The sequence below is a fragment of the Notamacropus eugenii genome, chromosome 2 (assembly GCF_028372415.1).
Source record: "Notamacropus eugenii isolate mMacEug1 chromosome 2, mMacEug1.pri_v2, whole genome shotgun sequence".
NCBI lineage: Eukaryota > Metazoa > Chordata > Mammalia > Diprotodontia > Macropodidae > Notamacropus > Notamacropus eugenii.
The window spans coordinates 160,153,472-160,170,492 of record NC_092873.1 but is presented as its reverse complement, the minus strand read 5'-3'; the positions used below and the strand labels follow the sequence as shown (position 1 = coordinate 160,170,492).

Below are 17,021 nucleotides of genomic sequence, written 5' to 3'. Positions count from 1 at the left end.
ATTTTACAGATGAGGAACTGAAGCAAATAGGGTTAAATGACTTGCCCAGGGTGACTCAGCTAGTAAGGGTATGAGGCTGGGTTTGAACTCAGGTCCTCTTGATTCCAAGTCCAGTTCTCTTTTCACTGTGCCACCTAACTGCCCCATAGACAGAGATAGTATCTGCATTAGAGAGAACCAAGGAGTTAGAGTCAGGGCACCTGAGTAACTAACATTTGCTACCTGTGTGATTTTGGGCAAGGTCTTTTCAATTTCTCTGGGTGTCAGTTTCTTCATTTGTAAAAATGAGACTTGATTTAAGGTTCCATCCAGTTTATATAAGGGTTTCCACCTTCCCTGGGAACACCAAGTCAAGATAAGCTTCCATGGGGTTGCCCTAACTCCTCGTTCCTTCTTATCATTTGATTGGAAATTGGCAGATTTGAGCTCCTTTGTAGACACCATAGCAGTGACTTCTGGGCTTCCATAGGTCTGCTTAAAATAGAATCGGATTTTGTGGCTGTCCTGCTACTTCTTGGTTCTGAGCTATATTATGGTTATAACAATTTACATAGATACTGGGTGTCCCCAAAACTTCACTAAGACTTTTAGGACACCCTGTCCAGAACTGAGTTTTTGCAAAGCTCATTAGATCACAACCATGTGATGTGGGTAGCAAAATCATGATCATCCCCATTTTACAGATGAGGAAACTGAGACTCTGAAAAGATAAGTATTTCACCCATGTCTGAGGTGAGATTGAAACTCTGGTGTTTGGTCTCTAACTTCAGGACTCAATTTACTGTGCCATGATTTCTCTAATGATGCAAAAAGAAATACAGGAAACAACTTTTTTCCAAATTTAACTTTCTTAAAATTGCAGATTCTAGTGTAAGAAAGGATTTTAGAGATTATCTTGTCCAACTCTCTTCCTGATCCATGAACCTAAGTGGGAGCCCAGACTTTCCTGTTTTTATATTTCTCTCTGCTAAGCCAATATACTTGTAAATTCTACAGGTAATGTTTCACAGTGGAAGTCTTTGGATGATGATTTTCCCCTAGATGAACATGTAATATTCTCTCTCTCTCTCTCTCTCTCTCTCTCTCTCTCTCTCTCTCTTTCTCATACTATTTAAAGCTGCTGTAGTCCGGAAAGTTTAGGGGCCTAGTGTTTATCCAGTACGTGCCTTCTGCCATAGTCAAACATCCTCCCTCTATCTGATATCCCATCTTTTCTGCCCTGACCCTTTCTGAAAGCTTATCCTCATATCCTAATCTTAAACCTTCTATACCTGTACACTTCCCAGTTAGAAACTTGTGTCTAATTGGTGCCACCCTGCTGATTACATCAAAGACCAGACATCCTCTCTTCTGTGAAGCCTCCTAATTGCACCAGTTGATCCCCAACAGATGCTAATTTTGTGACCTTTAGTAAATCACTTAACTTTTCGGAACCTCTGTTTCCTCATTCACAGATTAAGAGAGTTGGACTGGATCTCTAAGATCTGTCCCTTCCAGCTATAAAGTCCTCAATCTTTACCTCTCCCCGTTAAGCCCCAGAAACAGAAACATCCCCTGAAGCAAGTGTACCAAATAGAAGACATTTTTCTCTTGTGTCTCTTGTTTATATATTATACTCACAATAAGCAACTTGAACAAAATTCCCAGGGCATTCTGGGTTCTTTTTGAAACTTGAGTTGGTTTATTTTATTGTGGTCCATGGGGAATAAAGCTTCTTGCTTTTGCAGTAGATGTGTTATGTCATCGTGCCATGGTGAATGCTTTCAGCGCGGGGAATGCAAGCAAGGGTTAACAGGACAGTGATTGCTCTCTATGCTTTATGTACAACCACACAGTTTCTGCTTGAATCTGTATGCACACAGACACATAAGATCAAGTTTTATACCACTCAAGGGCAAATAGACATTAGTTTAGCCATATACAGACAAAAGAATCCACCAAAAAAAAAATGCCTATGAACAAGAGGAATTTTCTTTTCTCATTTACTGATCACAAGAGTAGTTGGGACTGCTAAAATAAATATTACATTATTTTCCATTTGGTTACTTCTGTGAAGGTTTTCATTTTGGTGTCAGAAAGCTGACTTGATATATAACATACATAACACTGGAGGTAGAAAACAGCTTACTGAATGTCAGAACCCCCAAAAAGAAGACCAAAAGACCACAAATAATATCCTGTTGCATTCTTATCCCCACTTCCACAAACAACAAACTGTCTTGAATCAGCCATCTGTAAGAGCACACCAGTTTAATGCCCTTTGTGCATTTCACAAGGTTGGCCAAAGACCCTTGGTTTTCTACCCTTCTAGGAATGTTCCCGGCACCTGACAAGCCTTTTAAAGGCTAACTTAAAATCCTCATTAAAACTTGTGTACAGTAGAGGGTTGATAAGAGAGTTCACATAACCAAGCCATGTCAAAAAGTCAGCCACTTCAGATGATACAGTATAAATACTCAGGCCAACAATGAGCTCCTTGATGAAAAATGGCAGCCAGGACAAAATGAATGCCCCTAGTATCAGTCCCAGAATGCGAGCAGCCTTTCGTTCCCTGGTACTGGAGATCTGTTGGCGGTCTCCAGTCTGATCCAGGTCATTGTCAAAAGGAGGTATCCTGACTGAGGTGTTGATTTTATCAAATTCTGTGGTTGGGTCAGAAGTGGAGAAGTCAGACACACAGAAGGTCTGGGTCAGCTTGCAGCTTGCAAAAGAGTTCTGGCTGTCGGTGCTTCTGTTGCTCAAATGGCGGCTGGAGCCACGCTTCTGGTAAAGACTTTTGGCAGCATGGTAGATCCTATAATAGAGAATCAGGATCAAAGTCAAGGGGATGTAAAATGCCCCAAGTGTGGAGTAAATGGTATAGATCACATGGTCATGCTGGATGGTGCATTGGCTAGGTGGAGGACTAAGAAGACGGTGGCTCCTCCAGAACAGAGGAGGCATGGAAATGAAAACTGAGATGGTCCACACAGTGAGTATCATCATTCCAGCCCTCTTTGCAGTTCTTTTCCTGGCATATTCAATAGCATTGGTGATAGCCCAGTACCTATCCAAGGCAATCACACAGAGATGGAGGATTGAACAGGTGCAACAGGTCATGTCTACACTCAGCCAAACCTCACAGATAAAGTAACCCAGGGTCCAGGAGTCCATAACAATATATGTGATGCTCAAGGGCATGACGAGAATGGCAACCAGGAGATCCGTCACAGCCAGAGAACAGATTAAGTAGTTTGCAGGCTGATGGAGCTTCTTGGTGGTACAGATGGCAATAATTACTGCTGAGTTCAGGAGGGTAGTCATAGTAGTGATTACCACCAAAGTCAAAGAAATAAGCATCTTCTCTGTTACTGATTTGGATTTGATGGCCACACTGGCTTCTGTCGTACAGTTTGTGAAATTCATTTTTTAATCCTCCTTATCCTAGGATCTACTACAAGAAATATGAAAGTTCTCTCTTCTATCTGATCATTCAGGCTTCAATACATCTGAGCCATAAAGAGGTTCTAGGTTTTCTTCACACATTTTCCTTTATATGCCATTTTCGCTGATTATGAGAAGGGACCCAAAGTTTTTCCTGAATAGATTTCCTGGGGGAAAGAAACAAAATAGAAATTTGTTGGCTTAATAAATGGATAGGAAACATCATGATGGCATTTTCAAATAAACATAATTATTTCATAACATTTTTTCTTTTACTTTCTGAGTAATCATAAACAACTCTATTTAATAATTTTCAGATAATATTCCCTTTCTTCTTTCTATAGGCAGATGCCATCTTTATTTCTACATTTGTAGACTTAGTGGAATGAGCAACAGAGTTGTTTTTTTTTTTTTCAAGTGTGCAGAATATAATTAGTACAGAGGCTATTTACAAACTGAAACCACTGGTTTGGGAATAACACTTTCTGAGACATTATCATGCAGAGTGATTTTTGTCTACACCACATACATAAAGACAAACTGGGCTAGAGTACAACAGGGATTAATACGGGAGAAGATTCTACTATAAAGGCTTGGAAAACATGTAATAGTCACTCTTATGAGCTGGTCAGGGATCACCTGAGAGCACCAATCAGTGGTCTCCAGGCTAGGCAGAAACTGCGCTTGTTATCCAGGAAATGGAAAAAAGGAAGAGAGAGAGACTTTCTAACACTTGTAACATCACTCTCAGGCAGGAAAGCAAGCTGTTCCCCATTTCAGAGGTGAGAGCATTTCTCCTGTGTCCCAGCTAATGAACTGACAACACCAAGAATCAGGTGAGAACAAGAGGTTATAAAACTATGGTACTAAAGCCTGAAGTTACAATGTGTAGGTTTTTGTTTTAAAACAAAGGTACACACATGGAGCTGAAATGTAAAATAAGGAAAAAAGTCAAATAAAAAGGTTAAACAGGAACAAAAATACAAGTCTAGAATCAACTTTGTGGATTTGGTGTCTGGAGAAAGAGGTAGGAGTATCCACTATTTTTTTTGTGGTGGGGTGTAACAGCAAGGACCCCATCATACACAGCAGGACCTGCTGTACAGGTTCTTAGATCTGCATTTCTAAAAGGAAAGCAACTTTTGATGGGTTAACAATCACTTTAATCAAGCACACATATCTTTCACATAGTTCAGGGGAAAAAGTCACCACCCTGAACTTCAGAGAAAATACAGGGAAATAAAAGCAACAGACAGGGCTTCCAACTGCCTAACCATAAACAATACATCTATCACACATCAACAGACAGATCCAACTTTCTGACCATACATACATAGTTACCAGAGAGAGAAGCACCAACATCTGGATTTTCAAAGCTGAGGTGGGGTGCTCCTTAGTGGCTGCCCAGAGTCTAGTTTGGCCAAACAAACACTTCCAATGAGTAAACCCCAAAGTAAAAACTCACCTCAGAGTATTTATATACTTTTCAGAGCCAGAGGGCATCACAACCCTAGAGAACCAGTGCATCATTAGAAATTAACAAAAGGTATGGGTCTCCCCTACTCAAACTTCCCCTAAAGGGCAAACCCATCAATGGGTGGAGAAGATCTTTAACTCTCTAATTAATATTACAGGGGATAGGAGTGGGGGAAGGATTGTAGAGGGAAGAAAGTATCATTGTAAACAATTTGGACTCATTCCACAATATTGGCCTACGTGAAATAGTTATTGGTTTCTAAAGTAAAAAAAAATTAGGCTCCCCACCCCTACCTCCACCCCCTTATGAATATGTACACACAAAAGATCATCAGAGAGAGCTGGCTGTATTCCAATTCAACTGCCATTTGCTTACACAGGGATAGCCCCCTTCTGGTAAAGACTTGACTGCTGGAGGCACTTGATCTATTACCCCTTCACATCTCCCTGGCCTCTCTACACTCCCCACATCAATGAGAAACAGACTGAACCAGGTTTTAGTTAGCCATACAACTGAGTCTATACCTGGCACCCTCACCCTAAGAGTCTTCAGAGTTCTTTGAATTCCTTGCTGACCATGACCTTACACAGCTCTGTCCTTCCCTCTGTACCTTGGACATCTGGACTGATTGTTTTTGAACTTTTGCACTGAAGACACATTATGGCTATGGAATAAAGCCACAACATTACCAGGAAAATTCAGTCATGACACATGCAGAGAGAAAAGGAAAATCTGCACTACTACCTCAAAACCAGAGCTAGATTTCCATGTGTTTATGGGGACACAGTGCAGGAAAGAAGACTTGTGGAGTCAAGATTTCACAGGCTCCCTATACACTGAAAAGAAGAGGTTATACCAAGGGTCTGTACTGATGCCCATGAGCCTGACACAGCTCACCCCTCAGGAGGAGCTTGATACAGGTCACAACTAGAAAATCAGAATCCAACTTCAGGTCTGCAGCACCAAGAGTCCTTTTGAAGAAATGTGGCAAAAGAGTCTTTTTCTTTAAAGATGTATAGTGACGTACATGAGAAACACTGGGTAGAAGGAGGCTCCAGGTCAGGAGAACAATATAATCCCCAAACTCAATTCCTTTCCTTTTCTTATTGGCTACATTCCAACATGCAGATGCTGCTGATAAATGATCAGTCATCAATAGTAGGCAGCCAGAATGCCATATTACAATGTGCAGTGACAAAGGTCATGAACTTGGGATTGAATTGCAAATTGTTTATGGGACCAATATGTTTTCCATTCAACATAGCCACCTTTATGCCACTTTTTCTATTCCAGACATGAATCTTATCATCATCAGAGCCAATCATAATAAACTGAGAATCTGGAGTGAAGGAGGTTTCCCATGTGATGACTTCACTGTTGTTATATCCCCAGATGTATGCATTACCGTTTCCTTAAATGCATAAATCAGGCAGATGAAACTGCCATTGTAGATGTAAGGATGAGTTTGTCATCATTGCTGAACTTTAAGCTTGTCCACTCACAGTTCCTATTATACTGCATTTTGAAGGTAGCATATGGCCCCTTATCAAAGGGGTGATGATCATAAAGTTTAACCACTTCAGAATTGACTCCAGCAGCAAAAAGTAACTCTTCTGGGTCAAAAGAATAAGCAGGCTTTCCTGGGAGATGCATTCAGCCCTGGCAGTTAGGAGACTGAAGATCCCAGAGTTGGATGATTTTATCTAGGGATTCAGAGATAAAAGTATCATTTCTTGGTGACATGGACAAGGCTACCACACTCCTGTTGTCTCTAAGGGAAGTACCAGATGTATTTGTTATCATGCAAGAACAGGTAGAGGATTGTATCATCTATTTTGTTAGAACTGTATGTTACAGCGTTTGCTGCATGTGTGTATCTGATTAGGTCCACTGCTGGTTGCACTCTGGACAATCTCAAGAGCAGTTGTCAATGCTCTTGAGATGATGGTCTCACCATTGGGGATGAAATTGAAGCAGTTGATCTTGTCTGAGTTCTCCCAGAACAACTTGGCCACATGGAAACTTTACAGCACAACGTCTGCCAGCCTTATGGTGCCAGGGCTGAGTCAGGTCAGATAGCTGGTTTTGAAGCCAGGAAGATCTAGCATGCTAGGAGAAATACTCTCGCCACATGAGATAGATTAGTTTCCCCCTCCTCTGCCATATTTGATCACTCCTTCACAGTGCTACTTTTTCTGCTTGTTTGTTTTGCTTTGGCTATCTTTTTGATTTAGTTTTTCTTTTTCTCCTCCAGTACTGCAGTTACTGGGCTTCCTTCATTTCTAATATTAAGGTTGTCGAGTAATGGACCTAAAACTACTAAAAAGGTAGAAGAATTAGAACATCCTGCCTTGGCATAAAGAGGTTTAGTATGGTATGAGAAATATCTCCCAGGACTCTTCAGTGATTGACCTGAGCTAGTTGCTGTCTCTAAAAATTATTGAAACTGTTCTTAAGATTTGATGGTTTTAGAAGATTAAAGTTTAGACCTTGGTATGACTTATTGTTACATAAGGGCATAACAGAGGTCTATCCATGTGGAGTCTGGACCTTTTGGACTTGGTGGACATACTGTTGCTTTACAAATCACCACACCGTACCCTGATGACTCTATGTTTCTGTATGGAAATAAGGCAGGGAGACGTCTCCTTTTCTTACCTTTCAGCAAGTCTATGAGTGCCTTATTTCCTTCCTATTCTGAACCTGAAGCACCACATGGGCTTGAATCAGGCTTGGCCCCAAACATCTGGGTCTAAGTCCCATTTCTCACCCCTATTTGCTATCCAACTCTGGGCAACTTCTCAGTAATCTACACAATTCTCTCTCTTTTTTTTTAAAATTAAATTTATTTATTTAACTTTTAACATTCATTTTCACAAAATTTTGGGTTACAAATTTTCTCCCCTTTTATCCCCTCGCCCCCAAACACCAAGCATTCTAATTGCCCCTATGACCAATCTGCTCTCTCTTCTGTCATCCCTCTCTGCCCTTGTCTCCATCTTCTCTTTTGTCCTGTAGGGCCAGATAGCTTTATATACCCCTTTACCTGTATTTCTTATTTCCTAGTGGCAAGAACGTTACTTGACAGTTGATCCTAACACTTTGAGTTCCAACTTCTTTACCTCCCTCCCTCTCTACCCCTTCCCTTTGGAAGGCAAGCAATTCAATATAGGCCAAATCTGTGTAGTTTTGCAAATGACTTCCATAATAGTTGCGTTGTATAGGACTAACTATATTTCCCTCCATCCTATCCTGTCCCCCATTACTTCTATTCTCTTTTGATCCTATCCCTCCCCATGAGTGTTGACGTCGAATTGTACTCTCCTCCCCTTCCCTCCCTTCTATCATCCCCCCCACCCTGCTTGTCCCCTTATCCCCCACTTTCCTGTATTGTGAGATAGGTTTTCATACCAAAATGAGTGTGCATTTTATTCTTTCCTTTAGTGGAATGTGATGAGAGTAAACTTCATGTTTTTCTCTCACCTCCCCTCTTTATCCCTCCACTAATGAGTCTTTTGCTTGCCTCTTTTATGAGAGATAATTTGCCCCATTCAATTTCTCCCTTTCTCCTCCCAATATATTTCTCTCTCACTGCTTGATTTCATTTTTTTTTTTAAGTTATGATCCCATCCTCTTCAATTCACTCTGTGCACTCTGTCTCTATGTATGTGTGCGTGTGTGCATGTGTGTGTGTGTAATCCCACCCAGTACCCAGATACTGAAATGTTTCAAGAGTTACAAATATTGTCTTTCCATGTAGGAATGTAAACAGTTCAACTTTAGTAAGTCCCTTATGACTTCTCTTTGCTGTTCACCTTTTCATGGTTCTCTTCATTCTTGTGTTTGAAAGTCAAATTTTCTTTTCAGCTCTGGTCTTTTCATCAAGAATGCTTGAAAATCCTCTATTTCATTGAAAGACCAATTTTTCCCCTGAAGTATTATACTCAGTTTTGCTGGGTAGGTGATTCTTGGTTTTAGTCCTAGTTCCTTTGACTTCTGGAATATCCTATTCCATGCCCTTCGATCCCTTAATGTAGAGGCTGCTAGATCTTGTGTTATCCTGATTGTATTTCCACAATACTTGAATTGTTTCTTTCTAGCTGCTTGCAATATTTTCTCCTTGACCTGGGAACTCTGGAATTTGGCCACAATGTTCCTAGGAGTTTCTCTTTTTGGATCTCTTTCAGGCAGTGTTCTGTGGATTCCTTGAATATTTATTTTGCCCTCTGGTTCTAGAATCTCAGGGCAGTTTTCCTTGATAATTTCATGAAAGATGATGTCTAGGCTCTTCTTTTGATCATGGCTTTCAGGTAGTCCCATAATTTTTAAATTGTCTCTCCTGGATCTATTTTCCAGGTCAGTTGTTTTTCCAATGAGATATTTCACATTATCTTCCATTTTTCCATTCTTCTGGTTTTGTTCTGTAATTTCTTGCTTTCTCATAAAGTCATTAGCCTCCATCTGTGCCATTCTAATTTTGAAAGAACTATTTTCTTCAGTGAGCTTTTGAATCTCCTTTTCCATTTGGCTAATTCTGCTTTTGAAAGCATTCTTCTCTTCATTGGCTTTTTGAACCTCTTTTGCCAATTGAGTTAGGCTAGTTTTCAAGGTGTTATTTTCTTCAACATTTTTTTGGGTCTTCTTTAGCAGGGAGCTGATCTGCTGTTCATGCTTTGACTTCATGTCTCTCATTTCTCTTCCCAGCTTTTCCTCTACCTCTCTAACTTGATTTTCAAAATTCTTTTTGAGCTCTTCCATGGCCTGAGCCCATTGGGTGGGCTGGGACACAGAAGCCTTGATTTCTGTGTCTTTGCCTGATGGTAAGCATTGTTCTTCCTTATCAGAAAGGAAGGGAGGAAATGCCTGTTCACCAAGAAAGTAACTTTCTATAGTCTTATTTCTTTTCCCTTTTCTGGGCATTTTCCCAGCCAGTGACTTGACCTCTGAATATTCTCCTCACACCCACCACGCCTCCTGATCCTCCCAGCCAGCGTTTAGGGTCTGAGATTCAAATGCTGCTTCCAGCCTTAGGGCTTTTGGTGGGGGCAGGGCTGCTATTCAGTGTGAGATTAAGATCAGGTGCTGAGGTCGGGGCAGGGCTGCCTCTCAGGCTCAGTTCCTTCAGGGGGTTTATGCACAGACCTTCCACAATGGATCCAGGCTCCTGCCCCCTTGGGGAGCCCCTGTCTGCAGCCGCCTCTCAGCTTCTACCTCCTGGGGGGGGGGCCTGAGTTATGGGGGCACCCCACTCCCCTCTCGACCTGCCAAAGAGACTCCCCCACCGACCCCCGTCACCTGTGGGTGGAGGGGCCCGCGCCGCCACTGGAGATCCTGTCCCTGAAGCCTGCTAGGATCTGTACCTCTTGGTGCTGCAGCCGCGGCAGGTCTGGGCTGGGCTCCGCGTCTGCAGCGCGACGGACCTTTTGCAAGAGGTTTGCAGGTCCCTCTGTGGGTGGAGGGACCCGCGTGGCCGTTGGAGATCCTGTCCCTGAAGCCTGCTCGGATCTGTACCTTTCGGTGCCGCAGCCGCGGCAGGGCTGCACTCAGCTCCCAGTCCCGGTGCCCAGTCCGCAGCGCGAAGGACCCCCCATGAGAGGTTTGCAGGTCTCTCCAGAACAGAAATCTCCCTCGCTCCAATGTTCCGTGGCCTCTGGGTGCAGAATTCGCCGTGAGTTACTTCCCTGTAGCCGTTCTATGTGTTGTGGGTTCGGAGCTATGTGTATGTGCGTCTTTCTACTCCGCCATCTTGGCTCCGCCCCCACACAATTCTCAAAGACTAGAAATTACAGAGAAAGTTATTGGTAGAGGAAAATTTCCTCCTAAATGGATATTTATTCTTACAAGTAAAATTCTCAGATCATTACCAAATTAGACATTAAGGACGTATGACTCAATTTTTCTACTTGAATTAATGTCTTAGCACATTAAATTTGAATAATTCAACTCCCTAAGCATTTACCAAATGCTTACTATGTCCTAGGAATTGAGGATGATAAGATCCTCTTCCCTCAAGAAGATAATGATCTAATACAGGGAGTAAGATACATACAACTTTTATCCAAATTGCACAAGAGATGTGAAAAGGGATGACTCACTTCCAGGTATAGAGATAGAGAAGTTTTCATGGACAAAGTAACACTGGACTAGAACTTTAAGGAAGAAAAGGATTTCTTTTTTTACACTTAATTTTTAAAAAGTTAATGAAAATCCACTTTCTCTTCCTACCACCCTCCCCTCCCCATTGAAAAAGAAAGGAGAACAGAACCATTTTAACAGATAGTTAAGCAGAACAAATGCTTGTGTTGGTCATGTCCAAAAAATATTCATCTCAATGTATGCTTTCTGAATCCAACACCTCTCTATCAGAGGGTAAGAAGCATCTTTCCTTATGAGTCTTTTGGAATCATGATTATCATTACCTTCATCAGAGTTCTTAAGTTTTTCAAAGTTGGTTGCCTTATAATACTTTTGTTGTTGTTTAAGTTGTTCTGGTTGTGCTCACTTCACTCTGCATCGGTTGATGCAACTCTTCCCAGGTTTTTCTAAAATTGTACAGCACCATAGTATTTCATCACATTCATATACCATAATTTGTTCAGTCATTCCCCAAATAATCAGCATCCCCTTAGTTTCCATTTCTTTGCCTCCAAAAAAGAGCTGCTATAAATAGTTGTGTACATATGGGTCCTTTTCCTCTTTCTTTGATTTCTTTGTCGTATAGAACTATTAGTGTCAACTTTGACTATTAGGTCAAAGAGTATGTATAATATAGTAAATTTTGGAACATAGTTCTAAACTGCTTCCCAAATTGGCTAGACAAGTTCACAGTTCTGTAATGGAGCCTTAATATACCTATTTACCCACAGTTTCTCCAGCATTTGTCATTTTTGAGTTGTTTTTTGGTTAATTTTGCCAAGATAATGGGTATAAGGTAGAATCCCAGAGTTTATTTAATTTTCATTTCCCTAATTATTAGTGATTTGGAGAAGTTTTTCATATGGTTGATGATAGCTTAGGTTTCTTCTTCTGAAGACTGCTTGTTCATATTCTCTGATCATAGGGAATGATCAGAGAATAAATTGGGGAATGGCTCTTATTCTTTTAAATTTGAATCAGTTTCATATATATCTTAGAAATGAAACCTTTATCAGCGAAACTTGCTGAGGGAAAGATTTCAGTAGGTAAACATGGAGGCAACTCTCTTCCAAACAGGGTGAACATGATCTGTAAATGCACGATGGTAGGGAAGGATTAGGACACTTTTAGGGAACACCTAGTAGTCTAGTTTGGCTTCAGTTTAGCATGTTTCAATGACAGTAGCATAAAATAAGAATGGAAAGATAGGTTGCGACTAGATTGCTGAGGTTCTCAAATCTCAAGTTAAGGAGCATATATTTTACTCAGTTGGCAATGACAAAAAACTGAAGGTTTTTGAGCATGGGAGTAATTGTGATCAGATCTTTGTTCATTGAGCTTACTTTGCCAGCTGTGTGAAAGTTGGATTGGGGAGACCATTTTTAATATAATATATGAATTTTATATTTATATTTACACAATAATCTAAGAGTAATGAGGACTTGAACTAGGGGGGGTGACGGTGGGAGTAGAAAGGAGAAGGAGATGTGAGAGAAATTGCAAAGGGAAAATTGAGAGGATTGGCAACTATAAATATGGGTATATATAGGAAAAAATAATTCCAAGATTTTAAGCTGCAGAAAGTGATGGTCTTGAACATATTGAGTTTGGTGTGTTGATGGTATCTCTACATGGACATATCCTATGGACATTTGAATCTCTAGGACTTGAGCTCAAGGGAGACTCAATTTGGAATAAAAATTTCTGAGCCATCTACATGGATAGATGGTATCCTTCTTGGGAGTAGATGAGATTGCCAAAGTCGATACTGTAGAGAGAGAGGGAAGAGGATAGAGAACAGAATCTTTAGATCAAACACACATATGAGGAAGAAGGAGATAATGGATCCAACAAGGAGAGTAAGAAGTTGGGGAGGGGCAAGAGAGAGCTATGTTACAGAAGCAAAGGGAGGAGAGAATATCAAAAAGGAAGGAGTAGTCAGTATTTGTCAAATGCTTAGAAAGGATCAGACAAGGTGAGGATTGAAAAAAACCCATTGAATTGGGCAATTAGGAGGTTCCTAAATATATCAATGGAGGGGTAGTCATGGAAGCTAGGTACTAAGAGGTAGGTCATTTCAACTAGGTCTTCTTTACACTTGAAAGCATATTTTAATATTTGCATTACATGACAACTCTACTTTTTTCATGTGACCATGGACAAGTTATTTCAGTCCTTTGACCTTCGTTACCAGATCTAGAAAATGAAGAGAATGGACTAAATAATCTCTAAGGTTCTAACCCTCTGGCTCTAACATGATTTTAAAAAATACCTAGGGACAACACATTAGGTAAAATACACATTATTTTTAATATGCTGCCTTCAAACCAAATTTAAACCTTTACAGCAAATGTTCAGTTCTAAGGGTACATTAGTGTCATAGGAGAATTATACAATGAATCTAATTATTCTTGACATTTTACATAGCCTATTGTGCCTTTCTTTGGGTAGAGAGAAAAATGAAAAGCACATTTGAGGTTTATGGTAAATTGTTCTCAGGCAATTCATTAAATGTGAAAAAACAGCACTTCTAATCCTAAAAACAGTTACCCTTTCAAAATAAGTTCACTGGGAAACTGGTATTTATGTTAACAGCACTTCCATGAGACAAGACTGAAAGCCAAGGCTTCATTGATCAGCGAACCAGCAACATTTATTGAGTGCTTCTGCAGAAAGTTACACTTAGCTCCTGTGGGCTACGATCACAAAGAATTCATCCTACAGCTTTTATCCTCAAGGAATTGATAATTAAAAGACAGAGTGACATTGTCCAACACAAAGTATTATTTGTGTTTATATCTATCTATCTATCTATCTATCTATCTATCTATCTATCTATCTATCTATCTATCTATCTATCTGCCTATCTACCTATGTAAAGTACAAAGAAAGATAGAAGACAATACGTGCCTTCAAAGAGTTCACAATTTAATGGGGGAAGACAGCACATAAAAAGAAGCTAGAATGGGAGAGAGGAGGTTACCTGGTGTGGGAACATAATGGTAAAGTTCAGAGGAATGAAGCCTGATGGGAAATGCTGAATGGTTGCCCTGGGTACCTTCCTTAAGTGAAGGACCAGAAAAGAGTTCTCCACTGTCCACTGTCCACCCTCTCCAATAAGAAGGAAAGAGGGGCTCCAGGAATAAGAGGTATGAGTTTCACAAGTGATGGGATCTTGTAGGATGATAAGATTCCGAGATTAGCATGATAAAGTCCAAGAATACAATCAGATGAGTATGATTACCTTATAAGCTAAACAATACACGGTAAATATAGCCATTGACAACTATACTGAGATTCAAATACACTTGTGTAAGGATAGCTATAAGGAATGGGTTAGCTGGCACCAGATGAGATTAATATTGAGGGATTTCATAAAGGACTTAGTTCTTTAGCTGGTATTCTTAAGAGTTGGGGGAAATGAAATAATAAATTCACTAACTATATTAAGCACCTACTAGGTGTGCAAAGGACTATAGTAAGCACTGGGTAAGGTAGTTTGGTATACTAGTAATTAGTCCTGTGGGGATATTAATAAGTGAAAGACCATGGGATCATAGATTTGGAACTTTTTAACAGATGAGTAAGTTGAGGCCTATGGAGGTCAAGTGACTTGTCTAAGTACACACACGTAGTAAGTATTAGAGGCATGATTTTAATCCTTGTTCTATTACTCAAGAGCAGGGATTTTGGGCCATTTGTGTGTGTGTGTGTGTGTGTGTGTGTGTGTGTGTGTGTGTGTGTGTGTGTGTGTGTGATGGACTGTCTGGAGAAGTCCATGGACCCCTTCACAGAATTTTAAATAGATAACATAAAAATAGAAGATTACAAAGCAAACCAAAAATTAATTTAAAAAGATTTATTTTTTTTTCCCATTCGAGTTCACAAACTCTCTGAAATCTAAGCACAGATACCCTTAGAAGTCTATGTATCCCAGGCACCTGTTCTAGGTCAGTGCTTTCTCCACTGTCCCATATGGTATTCTCTTTTTTTTAAAAAAAAAATATACTTAGATACCTCTAAAGAATGTAGGAGAATAATCTTCTAGGATGTAGTCAGTCATTAGGGAAGCTTTTTAATCCTGAATTTCACACATACCTTTATGTTACTGTGGGAGGGTAAGCAAAGTAGGATCTTTTGCTGTTTTTCTTTTAGTATAATCAAGAAGTATAATAACTCTATTTGAATGTGATTAAAGAAGATCTTCCCCAACTATTGATGGGCCTACCTATTGAGGGAAGCTTGATTAGGGAAGTTGTTTTGTAGGAGGGTCCCAAGTACCTTTTGTTTTTTCTATTGAGGCACTGGGTCAGAGGGTCATGCTTTCTGGCTCAGAAAAGTGTATAAATAGTCTGAGGGTGAGGTTTTACTTTGGGGCTCAGTTTTTGGAAGAAGGTTTGTGTGCCAGATGAGACTCTGGGAAGCTGCTCAGCAGCCTCCTGACTTTTAAAACCCAGATGTTGGTGCTTTTCTCTCTGGTAAAGCACTGCCTGTTGATTTTTGATTTCTCTGAAATTTTGATTTTCTCTGATACCTGTGCTTGACTAAAATGATTGTTAACCCCTCAAAAGTTGCCTTTTCTTTTAGAAAAGCAGATCAAAGAACCTATGCTCTTTGTGTATGCTGGGGTGCCTACTGATACATACTAACATCCCCCAAATCCTCATGTGCTCCAGAATTCCTGTCTTGCCCATCTACCTCAATCTTGGCGTGACCCATGCTAGAATACTTTAGTGGAACTATTCTATCTAGATTCATACATGCAAATTCATCTCGTATTCAGCTGCAACTGTTTTCCAGAATCTGACTCCTCTTCTGATTCTGAAACAGGGTAAAGACAATGTTATCCTTGTCAGCTGTCTCTGCGGAGCCAGATCCATGTGGGCTATGTCTGCCTCATAGATGTGCATGCACAAGAATTGTCAGAAGGTTTAATGGATAGAGCAGTTGGTAAGAGGAAATGTATATAATAGTAGGAAAGAACCAGTAGGCTAGCTCTGATTTTTGGTTTAATTTTATCTGAAGCCATGGGGTCAATACCAAGTGAGGTCTAACTCCATCTTTCTATACCTATAGCTGTGCAAATGTGACACACATTTTATAAAAGTCACAAGACAGAGATGTTGCTTTACAAAAGTCTGTTACTACATACTTTGTGTTTCTCTTTATGCCTCTATATGTCTGTCTGTTGATTGTCATGTAAGGTTTGATCTGCTTTATTTCTGACCTGGGTCAGTTCAACCCTCCTTGGGCAGCCTGGTGGCTGAGCCACTGATCCGAGGGACTCATCTTCTTGGTGCCAGACTTATTGTGAATGCTAAACTGGTTTTAGCCCTATTAGAGTTCAGAATTCCCAAACTCATTCAATCCATAAACCTCAATCTACTCCAGATTGGGGATTTACAGATGATATATGGCACTACCGCTGGCTCTTTTTTGTCTTCTACTCAGTGTCATGACATTCTGTCTCCTTCAACTCTTATGATTCCCTTCTTTTGGTCCCTCTTACTTAACGAGGCATTGCAAAGCACTGAAATTATTTGTTGTTTATTTGAAGTACGTAGTGAGTACTATGTGTTCTAGATAGTGGGTAGGACATTATTCAACAAATATTTTTGAATATCAATCAATTAATAAATATTTATTAAACATCTACTACATGCCAGGCATTGTGTTAAGCTCTGGGGATACAAAAAGAGACAAAAGACAGTTCTTGTTCTTAAAGAGTTTACAATCAAATGAGGGAGAAAACATGCAAATAAATAAAGGCAAACCAAGCTATATACAGTATAAATAAGAAATTATTGACAGAGGAAAGGCACTAGAATTAAGAGCAGTTAGAAAAAGCTTCCTGTAAAAGAAGGGATTTTAGTTGAGAGTTAATGGAAGCTTTGGAAGCCTTTAGGCAGTGATGAAGAGGGAGAACATTATGGGTATAAGAAACAACCAGAAAAATTGCCTGGAACTAATAGATGGAGTATCTTGT

The 17,021-nt window shown here is 40.1% G+C and overlaps 1 protein-coding gene, 1 long non-coding RNA gene and 1 pseudogene across 2 annotated transcripts in view; all 3 read right to left on the bottom strand.

Annotated features, from left to right (window-relative positions):
• Positions 1-1,803: 1,803 nt before the first annotated feature.
• On the bottom strand, positions 1,804-3,505 carry HTR1E (5-hydroxytryptamine receptor 1E). The gene has a single exon (XM_072642760.1). It carries the CDS (start codon positions 3,403-3,405, stop codon positions 2,308-2,310), a length of 1,098 nt encoding a protein of 365 aa, XP_072498861.1. The 5' UTR covers positions 3,406-3,505; the 3' UTR covers positions 1,804-2,307.
• Positions 3,503-17,021, bottom strand: part of LOC140526501 (uncharacterized) — a 91,451-nt gene continuing 77,932 nt past the window's right edge. Inside the window, exon 3 of the long non-coding RNA XR_011974402.1 lies at positions 3,503-3,590. This is a non-coding gene — a long non-coding RNA (uncharacterized lncRNA). The remainder of the gene's footprint in view (positions 3,591-17,021) is intronic.
• On the bottom strand, positions 5,984-15,754 carry LOC140530410 (WD repeat-containing protein 82 pseudogene; annotated as a pseudogene).